General features: G+C 49.8%; 1 protein-coding gene across 7 annotated transcripts in view; it reads left to right on the top strand.

Annotated features, from left to right (window-relative positions):
- The window catches only part of EVC (EvC ciliary complex subunit 1), an 88,936-nt gene continuing 73,913 nt past the window's right edge, over window positions 1-15,023 (top strand). For 2 of the 7 annotated variants that reach the window (XM_043447723.1, XM_043447719.1), the window contains exons 1-4: window positions 4-422; window positions 5,388-5,513; window positions 11,534-11,617; window positions 13,710-13,942. In XM_043447723.1, the coding sequence (XP_043303658.1) occupies window positions 249-422; window positions 5,388-5,513; window positions 11,534-11,617; window positions 13,710-13,942 (617 nt within the window). In that variant the 5' untranslated portion in view covers window positions 4-248. Of the gene's footprint in view, window positions 423-5,387; window positions 5,514-11,533; window positions 11,618-13,709; window positions 13,943-15,023 lie in introns of all 7 variants that reach the window. The other 5 variants (XM_043447724.1, XM_043447720.1, XR_006265634.1 and 2 more) reach the window with 4 other exon arrangements.

The raw sequence follows: 15,023 nt of genomic DNA, 5'->3' as shown, positions 1-15,023 counted from the left end.
GCTCAAAGTTTGGAGCAGACGGTCCAGGCTCCTCCCTCCGGCTGGGCAGCTCCGGAAAGAGAGAAGCGGGAGGAGGAGGCTACACAGGCCGGAGAAATCGACGGAGCTCACCGCGCCGCCCCCCTGGCCCCGCCGGTACGCGGAGTCCGGCAGCGGGGACCCGCCAGGGATGGAGCGCCGGGCGGCGGGCCGGGGCAGCGCGCGGCGGCGGGCTGGAGGCGGCGGGCCGGCCGCCTGAGCGCCCCCGGATGGCCCGCGGCGAGACGACCTGCGGGAGCGACGCGCGGCTGCGGCTGGGCCGGGACGTGGTGCGGCCCGCGCCGGCTCTGCTGGTCCCTGCCGTGCTGCTGGGCACCGCGCTCGGCCTCGGCCTCGGCCTCTGGCTCGGCTGCCGCTCCGCGCGCCCGCGTCTCCGGCACCAGGTGGGTCGGCCGGGCTGGCGGCCGGGTGTGGGATGCGAGGGCCCCCTCGGCGCCGGGGTCCAGGCTTCCCCTTGAGACTGATCACGGGCATCGCGCGCGACGGGTCCTGCTCTGGGGACGGGTGTTCCCCTTCTACTCCGAGAGGCGGCTGGAGACAGTAACTGCAGTGGGAGGCGGCCAAGTGACAGACGGGCTTTGGCTTGGGATTCCCCGGAAGGGTCCGCTCCATCCGACAACTGCCTGTGACGTTAGCCAATGAGGTCTCCAGGCCGCGGTCTCCTCTGCAGCATCAAGGATTTGGACTGATGGTGGGCTCACCGTGGTGGGCTGGAGGGCAGGGAATTCCCTCGCCTCCCCCAGTCCCTCCAACTGCCTGTCGATTCTGCTTCCTTTCTGTGTGGATCCCCCTGCTAGCCCCCCTGGAGTGCGGGCTGCTACATCAGCATGCACTCATCATTCCACACAGAAGTTTGCTGAGCACCTTCTACTGCTAGACACGTCTAGGGGACAGCAGTGTGCTCCTGTCTCTGGAGGAGGATGGAGTCGGACAGATTACTAGTAAACGTTTGATTGTAACACAGCCAGATGAGTTCTGTAACGGGGAAATGGAAACACTAGCATTTACTGAATGCTCGCTATATGCTGGGTGCTGAGCCACACTCTGCACCTGAATTTTCATCTCATTGAATTTCCAAAACAGCTTTGTGAGCTGGTTCCATTAATGTACCCATTTTGCAGATGAGGAAACTGAGGCACAGAGAGGTTAAATATCTTGTCAAATGACAGGCGTGTGTCTCACCCCAAAGCTACTGTATTAGGGGTGGGTGGGATTGGTCACAGGTGGCTGCCTGAAGGGCATTAATGGATGCTTCGTGTGGCAGTTGTCATTATGGAATCAGATGTTGTGTGGAGGTATCCGGCATACAGCAGTCATTCCATCAGTGGTGGAATGATCACTGTTTTAGGTCTTTGTGGCTCCGACCTCCTTGAGGGATGAAGTCTGGTTGGATCTGAGCTAAGGTGGTTTGGTCTTGTCCCCCCCATTTCTGGCCCGTGTGAACAGGGTATTCAGTCAGCAGATGTAAGCCAGGTGACTTCAGAGAAGTGTCCTGCTGCAAAGAGATGATAAAGGTTAAAATTAACATAATGCAAGTCTCTTGTAGGAAAGTCTGGGTTGTCAGATCCTGCTGGTAATTAAGAGACATGGGCTTCTTGTGTGAAGAGGGCAGTCATATGTCAGAGCCTTCCGTGGGTGCCAGGCCCCTTGTCAAGGGTTTGCGGCTGTTTCCTTCTCTAGCCTCACTCCAGTGGAGGCTGTCATCCTTACTTTCCAGGTATGGACGTTGAGGCTCTGCAAGGTTGTTCTCTGTCCGGGGTCATGAAGAATGACCAGTGGGCTGGACTTCACCTGCAGTCTTTCTGAATGCCTAAGTCAGAACTTTTCATCATCTGCTACCTGGCCAGGCAGGAGTTAGTATCTGTCTTAGTCTGCTTGGATGTCTATAACAAAAATACCATCCACTTGGTAACTGATGAACACAAACATGTCTCAGAGTTCAGGAGGCTGGAGGTCCAAGATCAGGGTGCCAGGATGGTTGGATTCTGGCAAAGGTCCTCTTCCTGGTTGTAGACGACTGATTTCTGCCTGAGTCCTCTCATGGCAGAAGGGGCAGTGGCTGGGGCCTCTTTTATCAGGGCACTAGTCCCGTTCATGGGAGCACCATCCTTATGATCTAATAGGCCCTTCCAAAGGTCCCGCCTCCAAATACCATCACCTTGGGGGGTAGGGTTTCAACATATTAATTGGCACGAGGGGTAAGGGACACAAGCATTCAGACCATAGAGTCACCCACTTTGCAGCTAAGTTGAGGCTGACAGAGACTAACCAAGCTGTCTGAGTTTGCACAGCTAGTCAGTCAGAGCTGTACTAGTCCAGTTGAGAGTGGTGGTGGGTTCGATCAGGTCTGTAGCCATGGAGGGTGTTCAGGGTCAAGGGTAGGACTGATGAGATTTTCTGATGGTTTGGATGTGACCTTTGCAGTATTCTTTTCTAAATGTCCTCCGTTTCCCACCTCTAGTCTCTATTTCTAAAGAGCACATCTAATAATATGACTTCTGGTTAAAAACCTCCAGTGACTCCTGGGTGCCTACACAAGATCACATCCAGTTTCCTTGCATAGTGCAGAAAGTCACTGACCTTCCCTAGGGTATCAGCATAGCACACAGGTGTCTGTGCATCCAGCCACCCAGAATCCCCTTGATCCCCAGAAACCTCTGCACTTCTGCACGTCTGTTCTCTGCCTCTTGTCCCACTCATTCTTTAGATTGTTGTTGTTCAGTTGATGAGTCATTTCCAACGCTTTGCAACCCTGTGAAATGCAGCACACCAGGCTCCTCTGTCTTTAACTATCTCCCAGAGCTTGCTCAAATTCATGTCCATTGAGCTGGTGATGCTATCTAACCATCTCATCCTCTGCCGCCCTCTTTTCCTTTTGCCTTCCATCTTTCCCAGAATCAGGGTCTTTTCCAGTGAGTCAACTCTTCACATCAGGTGGCCAAAGTATTGGAGCTTAAGCTTCTGCATAAGTCCTTCCAATGAATATTCAATGTTGATTTCATTTAGGATTGACTGGTTTGATTTCCTTGCAGTCCAAGAAAGCCTGCTTTAGAACCCAGAGAGGAAACCATGTAGGCAACTGTTACAACCCTCAGGCTGGAGCAGGCACTTCCTCCCTCAGGGGTCCTGGGCACTCTGTTCTCCGATCCAGGTCACCCAGCTTATAATTCTATCTTGCACCACTTTCCCTGTGTGGTATCTGTTTTATTAGTTTTATTTATTTCATCATTAAAGCTGTGTTTGCATCGGAGTGACTAATGTATCTACCCTTAGGTGTGCGTGCCAAGTCACTTTGGTCGTATACAGCTCTGCAACAGGCTCCTCTGTCCATAGGATTTCCCAGGCAAGAATACTGGAGTGTGTTGACATTTCCTTCTCCAGGGGCTCTTCCCAGCCCAGGGATTGAACCCTCCTCTCTTACATCTCCTGCTTTGGCAGGCAGGTTCTTTACCACTAGTGACTCATGCACATAATTTAAAAATGTTCCTTGGCAACTGCTTCTCACTTCTCTAAAGCCATCTTGTTTCACCCTTGTTCAGCTGGCTGTTTTGGTCATTTACTTCCCATATCTAAATTACCTGCTGGTGCGGCTGCTTAACGTCCCACTGGGGAAGTGAGGAGTGATTTACTAATAGCTCTCTTTTCTCCCCCTCTCTTCATATCTACACCCTCCCCACCCACCATCACCACCTCCCTGTGCAGTTATGTGGTACTTTTAGTTAAATCAGCATTTGGTGTTTTCGTTATTGCAATTTTGTAAACATAATTCACTGTCAGCCAAGGATCTGCAGTGATTATGAATACTTTCCTTTTTTGCACAAGATTTTCTTTTCCCTGAAATTAATAATTACCCATTTTTTCATTTCCTTAAATTCTAAGTACATGTCATTGGTTTAACAGTAAACTCTCTCCCATTTATCTCCATTTCCTTTCAAGATATTTGATCAACTTCCTCTTTTAGAAAAACTTGTCTCCCAGAAAACTTCTGAACTCTGCCATCTGAGCTGGTTGCCTCCAGACTGTTGCTGCTCTCAAAGTGAACCAGACCAGCAGCATCAGCATTATTGGGAGCTTGCTAGGAATGCCAGTTCTTGGGCTCTGCCCCAGACACACTGATGAGAATCTCTAGAGGCGGGTCCAGCGAGATGTATTTGACAAGCCCTCCCATGATCCATTTAGTTTTTTTAAGTCATCCAATGACAATATTAGAAATAACAAGAATGTTAATATTTATGTGTCATTTTCCATGTTAAGCTGTTGTGTGTGTAGGCATAATATTAATATGCTTGTTATCTCCAATACTGTCATTGGGTGATTTTTAAGAAAATACCTTCAGTTCAGTTCAGTTCAGTCTCTCAGTTGTGTCTGACTCTTTGCCACCCCATGAACTACAGCACGCCAGGCCTCCCTGTTCATCACCAGCTCCCAGAGTCCACCCAAACCCATGTCCATTGAGTCGGTGATGCCATCCAACCATATCATCCTCTGTTGTCCTCTTCTCCTACCCTCAATCTTTCCCAGCATCAGGGTCTTTTCCAATGAGTCAGCTCTTCACATCAGGTGGCCAAAGTACTGGAGTTGCAGCTTCAACATCAGTCCTTCCAATGAACACCCAGGACTGATCTCCTTTAGGATGGACTGGTTGGATCTCCTCGCAGTCCAAAGGACTCTCAAGAGTCTTCTCCAACACCACAGTTCAAAAGCATCAAACTCCAATACTTTGGCCATCTGATGCAAAGAACTGACTCATTGGAAAAGACCCTGATGCTGGGAAAGATTGAGGGCAGGAGGAGAAGAGGATGACAGAGGATGAGATGGTTGGATGGCATTACCAACTCAATGGATATGAGTTTGAGCAAACTCTGGGAGTTGGTGATGGACAGGGAAGCCAGGCCTGCTGCAGCCTGTGAGGTTGCAAAGAGTTGGATACAACTGAACGACTGAACTGAACTGAACTGAACTGAACACAAATGTTGTGACCAGAATCCATGATAAGCTGTTACCCCATCTCAAGGAGCTCACAGGCTACTGGGGTGGCAGTGGTGGTGGTGACCAGCTCAGAAGAACATGGAATGAGCCTCGATCCAAGTATCGCTTCCAGGCCTGAGGACACTGAGATGGGGCTATGGGGCATTGTCAGGAAGGTGATACCTGGCCAGCCTTGAAGGATGTGGAGCTGATTTCCAGGGGGCGTGGAGGGAAGCACTGCACATAGGGCCAGGTGGTGGAGGAGGGGCGGAGACCAGTAGACATGACGGCTGGGCCGTGGGGGGTTGATGGCTACTGCAGGGCACTAGGCTGACCCACTCGGACATGCTCTCCCACTCACCTCCACCTTTGGGTTTTAGAAAGACGACACTCAGAGTCTGCTCAGGAATTTGGAATCTAACATCCAGACGCCGTCAGCAGCTGGGTCCCCACCCAGGAGGAGGAAGAGAGAAGCACTGACTTCAAAGGATGAGGAGCCTCTGGACGTAAGTGGGGTGTTGGGGGTGCATTGGAGGAGGCTCACACAGGATGTGCTATGTCCAGGACACAGCTTATCCAGATGAGCCCCGACAGATCTTGTGTACCTCTAGGCTTCTCTTGGAGGTATAACTTACACACCAGAAACACACAGATTTTCAACTTATAGTTTAATGAGTGACAAGTGCATGTGCTCCTGTCACCAAGACCCGGATCAGGAATGTTCCTTTATTCCAGAAAGTTCTTTAGCGCTCCCTGCACAGACAGCCACTGCTACCATTGGCATGATTGGTTTTGCTGCTCTAGGGTTTTACATGAGTGCAGTCACATGCTTTCTCGAGCCTGCTGGTCTAGGTCATTGCTGCACTGATTGGTCATTTGCCCCTTTCAATTTCTCAGTCTGCTGTGGGGATGTGTCACCAAGTGTCGGTTAGTTTCCATGCCTGGTTATTGTGAACAAGGCATCTGTGAGTGTGTGTAAGTGTGTTTTCATTTTGCTTTATTTCTTTTGAGTAAATATCTAGGAGTGGGAGTTCTTTTCCTCTGATGGAAATGTTAAGAGATGGATGTTCCCTATACCTTTCTTTTCGTCCCCCCCACCACACCCCCCACCCTGGGCCACCCCGGGTATCACTTCATACGTGAGCTCCATGGATGAAGAGGGCATTTCTTCCAAAGAGAGAATGAGTGACTTCTAGTCACTTCCTAGTCCCTAGAAAGTACCACAGACCCCAGTCATCCAGCATCAATTGCCAAAAGGTAAATATAGATATTTAGGTAAGGAGCGAGGGAAAGAGCGAGAAAGAAAGAGAGAAAGATGCTGGGAAAGGGGGAAAGATAGAACAAAGTTTCTTATTTAGCGTCTACTGGATTCTAGGCATTTTTACATATGTCATTTTTGACTGATGTAAGCCGTCATGTGAATTCTCTCATGCAATCCTTTCAGCACTCCATGATATAGACCTTGTTTATATGCCCATTTTCCAGATGGGGAAACTGAGTCTTGTGGAGCCAGGTCACTGTCCTGAGCCTTGAAGCTGATATTTGGATCTGGGGATGGTTCAACTCCTGTCTAGGCGTGCTGCGTCCCCACACCCCCATGGTCCCTGACACTCAGTCAGGGGCCTGAGTCTGCAGCCTCCGCTTACCAAAGGAGGAAAGTGGGCTGGGTGTTTTAAACCAAATTTCACCAAAAAGTTGGAAATCAATAGGGGAAGCTTCTGGATAAGCTGAAAATCCAGTTTTTGGGAGTCACACCCTGTCCGTACTTCCCAAGGGTTCTGAAGACAGGGTGTCTCCTCCCAGCCCTGGGCAGGACTCCACAGAGGGATCGGAAACCCCAGAGCTGCAGAGGAAGAGAGAGCGCCTGGCCGTTCCCAGAGATGAGTCCGCCTTTCCTCGTCTGTGCTGTGTGTCTCCAGCTGACTTGCTCAGCCTCTCTGTTTCCAGGTGCTTGCCTCTCCCAGTGTGTCTGTCTGTGTGCGTGTCATTGCATCTACCTGCATGTCCGTCTCTCTCTTTTTGTGTCTCCACATGTCTCTGTGTGACAGTGTGGCTGTGGAATGTCTCTCTGTCTTAGTTTCTCTCCCTCATCTGTCTCTCTCACTCCCTGTGATCCCCTCACCACGTAGGATTAAAACTCTGCTGACAGAAATGAAAACAAATATCCATGAGAAGACCTGTGGGCAAATATTCCTGACAGCCCTATTCACAGTAGCCCAAACTTGGAAACTCCAAATGTCCATCAGCTGATGAACAAATAATCACTCCATACAATGAAATACCGTTCAGTCATAAAAACAACACGGATGAACCTTGAAAATAGGATGCTAGCTGAAAGAAACGGGTCACAAAAGACCACATGTCATGATTCCAAGCATCTGAAATGTCTGGAATAGGTAAACTTAAAGAGACCAAAAGCAGATTGGTAGGGGTAGGGACAAGGGGTGGGAAGGGTAGGGGGGACAGCTAAAGGGTACAGGTACATTTTCAGGTACAAAATGACAAAAATGTTCTAAAATTGACTGTAGCAAGGGTTGCATGTATCTGTGAATACACCAAAAAGCATTAACTTGTACAATTTACATGGTTCAGTTGCATGAATGACATCTCAATAAACCTATTTGAAAAAAACTCTTCTCACACAGAAGACGACCTCAGATATGATGCAAAAAGCACTGGCCTTGGGATCCAGAATCCTGGAACCCAGGTCCAGCTCTACCACCTGTGTGCTGTGTGATGTTGGGCAAGCAACACAATCTCTCTGAACCTCAGGGTTCTGAGCTTTGCGATGACAGTAGTGATGGCGGCCCCATAGGGTCACCCATGAATCAACTCTGTAAATCCTTCTAGCACAGAATGAATCAGTCTTTGCTGGGGAGCCCAGTCTCTCTGCCTCCCAGAAGGCTAACCCACTTCTTCCACCTAGTAATGTTTTACCCGTGAACTATTTAGCTGTGCCTCGCCGATGCCCATTATCTAGCTAATGATTGCCAAGAGTTAAAGATCTGCTTGTTCCAGTGACCGGCTTTGCCAAAATACCCCTGTCTCCAGCAGGCTGAGCTTGTCAAGGAATGAGGGCAGGGCTGACTTTAACAGGGCGATGAACTGTAACCCTGACACCCTCCAGTGCCCAGAAAACCAAGGCATTTGGTGTCCACGTCACTTCTTGCGTGAATTCTGTTTCGATAAATAGCTCACATTAGCCAAAAATACCCAGAAAATTTCAGAAGACTCTGAAGACTGCTGCTTCACAGCCTTGTCCTGTCCTTTGGCTTTGAAGAAGGGAGGGGTGGTGGGCACCGCTCCCCTCTGGATGCTTCTGTGCATTTGCTGAGAAGAGTACCTTTTGTGGGCGAGTGAAATGGTTTTTCTTTTCTGACAATTATGTTTTAATTTTCTGAATAATTGCATTGCTTCAGCTGAAGAAGTTTTACATTGTAAATCTGCACTACAGCCTATTTTCTGAATAATTGTGTTGCTACGGTTGGGGAGATGATCAGAATTTAGAGGACATCGGAACTTAATAAGAAGAGCTGTGGGAAACTGCAAACAGCCCAGGCTCCCGGTCCTCAGGTTCCACTTCTGCACATCTCGGGTGGACCCCTGTGTCTACATCCTTTGCTTCTCATATTATGTTTTTCCCTGAAGTGCAGTATATGTTTGGTGTCACGCCTTTAGAAGATGAACCCTGGAAGGCAGAGAACAATCCTTCCTCGCATTTTCCACCCCCTTCCATTCTGTCCTTTCTCTCCACCTCTGTTTGGAAGAAGCGTAAAAATGCAGAGTGCCCTTTCTGTTTCTCATCTTCCCTTGAAGAAGTGTATCTTCTCCAGATCATCTCCGAGGCTAGCTTCATAGGTGGATGACCTCCCATGTGGTCACTGAGACCCTCTGCCCAGTTACCCCCTCCCTGTTTCTGGACTTTGCTGTCTTGAAATTCTTAATCACTTTTGACTAAGGACCCCTCCCACACACACGCACCCCGGTGCCTATTTTCATTTTGCACTGGGCCTCACAAAGTATGTCACCAGTTCTGAAGTCAGCCTTTTTGGTCTTATTGCCACACTCTTGTACCATTTTCCCAGCAAAGATTCAAGAGAGAGTGACTGATGGGCTGCTGTGGGCTGGGGGCAGCTATTCTGTATTTACTCAGATCCAAGGAAAGCCAGGAAGCGAGGGGAGTTGTATGGTCAAAAGCTTATTTGAGGGACTTCCCTGGTGGTTCAGTGGTTAAGAATCTGCTTTCCAATGCAGGGGACACAGGTTCAATCCCTGGTCAGGCAACCAAGATTCCACATGCCGCAGGGCAACTAAACTTGAGTGCTCTAACTAGAGAAAGCTCGCATGCACGCTGCAACAAAGAGTCTGTGCAGCCAAAAATTTAAAAAAAAAAAAAAGAAAAGAGCAGTCATTGTTTTAAAAAAGGTTATTTGATTGCTTTGGGGAGACTGGATTGGAAAGTGTCCACCTCTGAGCCTTGCTTTACCTCTCTATAAAATGGGCATGATCATGATTGAGTGATAATGAAATGAGCAGACATGCATCAGATGGTAGTACATAGTAAGTCCTTGGTACCTGCATAGGGAGTCAGGTAAGAGGCTGTTTCAGCCCACTGGGGTAAGTATGATGATGGCTTGGGCCTGAATTGTGGCCCTAGAGAGAGGCTTAGAAGGTTAGGTTGGTGGGATTCATGGTTGATTGGATGTGGCAGGTGTGGGAGTGACCAGTACCTCAGGATCTGACTTGTGTCCCTGGGGTGTGGTGAGGCTGACCTGGGGGCTTCTCCTCTGAACTCCCACTGACCTTGCAATTGCATGGCTCTTCCTCTTGTTCTCACTTCTGTCATGTGGAAGGAGACAGGATGGTGGCAGCTGAAGAGGAGAGCTAGGGAATCTGAGTTCAAGTCCCGATCCCTTGGGTGCACAGCTCAACCTCTCTGTGCCATCTTCTCCATCTGGGAAATGGCAGCATCCTTGGAAGTTTAAGGAGGTGGCACATGTCGGTGGACGCCCCCCTTCTTGTCGTCTAAGTCTGTTTTTGTAAGCAGTGGTAAAGAAACTGCCTGCCAGTGCAGGTAGACATAAAGACCTGGGTTTGATCCCTGGGTGGGGAAGATCCCCTGGAGGAGGGCATGGCAACCCCCTCCAGTATTCTGTCCTGGAGAATCCCATGGGCAGAGGAGCCTGGTGGACTGCAGTCCTTGGGGTCACAAAGAGTCAGAGATGACTGAAGTGACTTAGCACACACGCAAGGTAGAGACAGACATGACAAGACCTGGGGCCCTGCCACAGAGCTTCCTTCTGTCCCGCTCGGAAGGGCATTGTGGTGAATCCTCTCTGAAGACAGGTACGAACCACATCACAGGCTCTGCTGGGTGCTGTTTCAATGTCTCACGTTGTGAGGAAGCGATAAGTTCTTCTGTATTCCCCGTGATAGGGTATGTGGTTCCAAGGAGAATGCGGCAATTGGCAATCAGTCCTTTATTATGGAGTTCTTTTTTTAAAGATTTAGTAGAAAGGTGTTGGCATCTGGTTCAGAGTTGCTCAGTTGAGATTCCTCCCGGCCTGGAGGGCCAGGCTCCTGACTGTCTGCTTGACTTCATTCACCCACTGGATGTGTCCAAGCCCTTATTCAGCACTGACCATGCAAAGCACAGGGGTGATCCTAACAGGAGAATGATGCAGAGAGGATGTGGGGCCGTAGAGCAGGCTACGAGTCAGTCTGTCCAGCTATGTCAGGGAGATGGTTCCTGAGCAGAGGTCGATGGCAGCTCTTTACTACTGAGACTCACAGTGGTCCATCGCCTCGCTTGGGCTCTGTTCCAGCATCTCCGCTGTGGCTTTGTCCACATCCATGCTGTCCCTGGGGGAGATAGGCTACCTGCTTACTGTCTGGGAAGATGGAGGCTGAGAAGAGTGAAAAGATCCACCCAAGCACTTCTTTTCGTTTTATGGTCCAGTCCAAAGCCTTGCATGAATATTACCACATGTAAGTTTTTATACACTTGGTAGTGCTAAAAATATTTCTTTTCTTATTCCACAAAAAGGTGACTCACAACTTTTAGGAAAACTTTTGATGTTGTCATGTTATTTAAATCTTTATTTCTTCCAAAGCTGAAGACTTGGAATTAAAAGAAGAATGTGCTTTCTAACGTCTGTCCATTCATCCCTTCGCCCATCTGTACCTCTGTCATTCCCACATCCATCTATACTCCCATCTATCCATCCATCCCTCCTCCTGCCCCATCCATGTGTCCATCTGTCCATCCATTAGTGTATCCCTCTATCCATCCATTCATCCACTTGCCCCTCCATCCATCCATCCATCTACCTGCCACATCCATTTGTCTGTCTATCCATCCATCCATCCTCCTAGCAAGTGAGCATTGCTTGGTTCTAAATGTGCTTATTATGGTCCCTTCCCAGGGCCACTGTTACCAACAGGATGTGGCACTTTGGAAACTCGGTGGTTTGTCCTTCATTTCACCAAAAGCCTCCCCATGCCATTTATTCTTTCTTTTTCCCAGGAGTACGAGCCGTCTTTCAACGGCAACATCACAGCGTTTGCGCTGAAGGCAAAAGTCGTCTATCCCATCAATCAGAAGTTCAGGGTAAGTGTCCTGAGCTGTCTTAGAAATGCAATTTACCAGTAATATGCTGGAGGTTGGGGTAGGAGGGGGGAAATGCAAATGTGCAATTTGGGGTCCTATTTGAGGATTTTATGGCAAGCCATTTTAATAGGGATAATTTTGTGGCTTTGTAATGGAGCATGACTGTAGGGTGAATCCATTTTATGACGGTGTTATCAGGGGCAGGGTGTACCCATGGTAGAGCAAGGTATTCTCATGACTCCAGGCGACAGCAAGTAGGGCAGAATCCACTCTCCTCTTTCAACACTAACACAAGTACTGATGCTGATACAAGTTACTACATTACTCCTCATTCAGAGAGCCCAGGACTCATGCCAGCAGCGGACACTTAACTGAACACTTACTGTGGGGCCAGCATAACGCTCAGCATCTGTCATACATTAGGCGTTTCAGTGGTCCCTGCCACGTTCCTGTAAGGTGAATAATACCGTTATCTCCACTTGATGCACAAGGAAACTAAGGCCCAGAGAAGCTAATGACCTGCCCGAGGCCATGCTGCAGAAAGTGGTAGGGCCAGAGTCGTACCCACAGGTCTGACCTGCGGAGCCAGGGGTTCACACCTGGGGCCAGGCATTTTGCAGAGGGCAGCATAATCCCTAATGCTTCAGGGAGCCCTCGGCCTAGGAGATGCTCCATGAAAGAAGGAGTTTCCTGGTCGAGTAAGTTGAGGAAAGGACGGCCTGCTCTCCTGGTGATAAAGAGGACAGGCTTGAACCTAGCTCCCAGCTCAGCTGTCTACTCCTAGACATTTCCTGACTTCTCAGGGCCTCAGTTTCTTCATCAGTTAAATGGGTATAAAGGGCCCTCCTGCCTCACCTGGTTGTCTTGAGGGTTAGATGGGGTATTAGGCATAGGACTTAGAATAGTTTATGATGTCGATACACTCAGTACACATTCAGTTTTTTAAATTATTATTTGCTTTTGAGGACAGCAGAGCATAGCAAAAGCTCTGAGAATTCCTGCACCAAATAAATTATTCCAGGGACTTCCCTGGTGGTCCAGTGGTTAAAACTCCATGCTCCCGAAAAGGGACACGGGTTCAATCCCTAATTGGGGAACTAAGATCCCACAAGGTGTGACACAGCCAAAAAGGGGGGAGAAATGATTCTATTTTGTTCACGCAGACTTCCTAAACTAATATTTCTGTGGAACATTCACAGTGAGCAGTAACTGCTTATAGTTCATGGAACTGCTTCCTGGACACACACTGGGAGCCACTTCCTTCACTATCTGGTGGGTGGGTGATGGCTTGAAACTCTCAGACTCAGGGCGTTTATTCATCATGAGTACCTGTGCTGGGCAGGCTCGGTGGTGGGCACTGCAGATTATCCGATGATCAGGAGGTCACTGTCCTCACCTGGAGGCCCTCCCAGCCCTGCAAATCTTGAAGGACAGTGTGTGATAGCAGGCAGGACAGAAATGACCCAGGACCTGTGGAATCCAGCCTGGGCTGGGCTCGGAGAGCAGGGAAGGAAGATGCAGGGGTCTGTGTCTGGAGGGATGGAGGTTTCAGCTCCACAGATGGTGAGTGAGGGGAATTTGTGGCAGGGGAACCAGAGTCTGGAAAGGCCCAGAAGCATGGAACAACAGTGAGGGTTTGGAGCTGGCTGCCAGCTCAGTGCCCTCTGGGCATGCACCTCTGGGAGCAGCAGAATTGAGGCTGGACACATGGACGGCTGATGTTTGCTGAGCCCTCCAACTGTGCCAGGCACTAGGCTGTGTCCTTGTGTGGTCATGGCAGGGGGCTGGGGCTTGCGTTTCTTGATAAGGAAGGTGGGTTGACAGAGCAGGCCTGGGGTCTGAGAGCTGGCGGGGAGGAGCCTGGTGCAGAGGGGCTGGCCTCCAGGGACAAGTGATGAGACAGGAACTGTGATGTGGGTCCCTGGGGCCATGGCCATGCCCCTGGGGTAGAAGCTGCAAAATCCACTCACACCCTCCCCATCCTCCCCAGCCTGGCTTTCCTGGGATCCACTGCGTGTGTCATGGGTAGAATGACAGAAACACGCTGGTGATGGCTCATGTGGACTGAGGTCACTTTGTCTCCTGTCCCCAGCCTCTGGCCGACGGTTCCTCCAACCCATCTCTGCATGAAACCTTAAAGCAGGCCGTCCTGCCGAACCAGCCGCTGGAGGCGTCCCCTTCCAGCAGCTTGGGGAGCCTGAGCCAGGCCGAGAAGGACGACTGCAGCTCCTCTTCCAGCGTCCACTCGGCCGCCAGCGACGACAGGTTCCTGGGTCGCAGCTTCCTTGGGGCGAGCAGCTTCCCCGAGGTGCTGACCTGTGAGAGGTAAGGAGGGGGCAGGTGGAGGACTCAGACCGACAGGCCATATCCTGGTCAGTGGAGGAAATAACTACTCTGGAGGCCCAGAGTGGCTAAGGACTCAGCCATGGACACACAGCGACCCGGTGTCAGAGCTGGAGCTGAATGTGTGGCGTTGGCTGGCAGAGGGGTTAGGGAACCCGGCCTGGGTCCTGGGGAGAGACAGGAGGGCCTCTTCTAATCACTGACCTGCCTTATGCCCTGCATAGCAGTGGCCAGCACTGGTTAAGTGCCTTCTGGTGTACAAAATATTAAGCACTTTGCAGAGATTATCTCGTGAGCAAGAAGACCAGGTCTGTCTTATTCACAGCTGTGTCCTACCAGCCAGTGGGAGCCCAAGACAGGTGCAGTGATAAATAAATATTCATGAATCAAATAATTAATTCCTCTTAACAGCCCTCAGTCATTAAGGTTGTGAAGTAGATGCTAATATTGCCTTCATTTTACAAAGAATAAAATGAGAACCAGAGAGGCTGAGTGACTTGCCCAAGGTCACACAGCAGGTGAGTGTTATAGCCGGGTTTGACCCTGATGCCTTGTTTTTAGCAGTCCACACTCTAAATTGCCAAAGTGCCCAGTCCGGAGCAGAGTTCAGCACACAGTAGTTATTCAATAAAGTAGTCAGTAGATTTGTGTGTTGGTCCTCAGGCCCCTGTTGGCTCTGAATTTCTCTAAGTGCCCACAGGCCTTGGATGAGATGAACAAGGCACAACCTAGCTCAGGGTTGTGGGGAGAGAGAGTGGGCTCAGAAGATGTTGACCCTGGAGGGGCCCCAGAAAGGTGGGAAGTCACTGACTTGAAACTTTCTTGGCTCCCCTGCCTGGCTGGAAAGGGATGTTTCTGAGCATTCGGATGAAGAGAACGCATAATAGCTCAGGTGGGAGTATAGTATTTAAAATGCCTTTGCTTGTGTAGGAGAAAAAGTCAAAGGCCTTTATCTACATGTTGTCACTTATCTGCCCCTATGACCATGTGATTGCTACTAGGTTTCTCTGACTGTTGATTTCCTGAGTCAGTTTTCCCATCTGTAAAATGGGCGTGAGAATGT

The sequence above is a fragment of the Cervus canadensis genome, chromosome 26 (assembly GCF_019320065.1).
Source record: "Cervus canadensis isolate Bull #8, Minnesota chromosome 26, ASM1932006v1, whole genome shotgun sequence".
NCBI lineage: Eukaryota > Metazoa > Chordata > Mammalia > Artiodactyla > Cervidae > Cervus > Cervus canadensis.
Note: the sequence above shows the minus strand (reverse complement) of the source record. Positions and strands in the feature narration are given on the sequence as shown.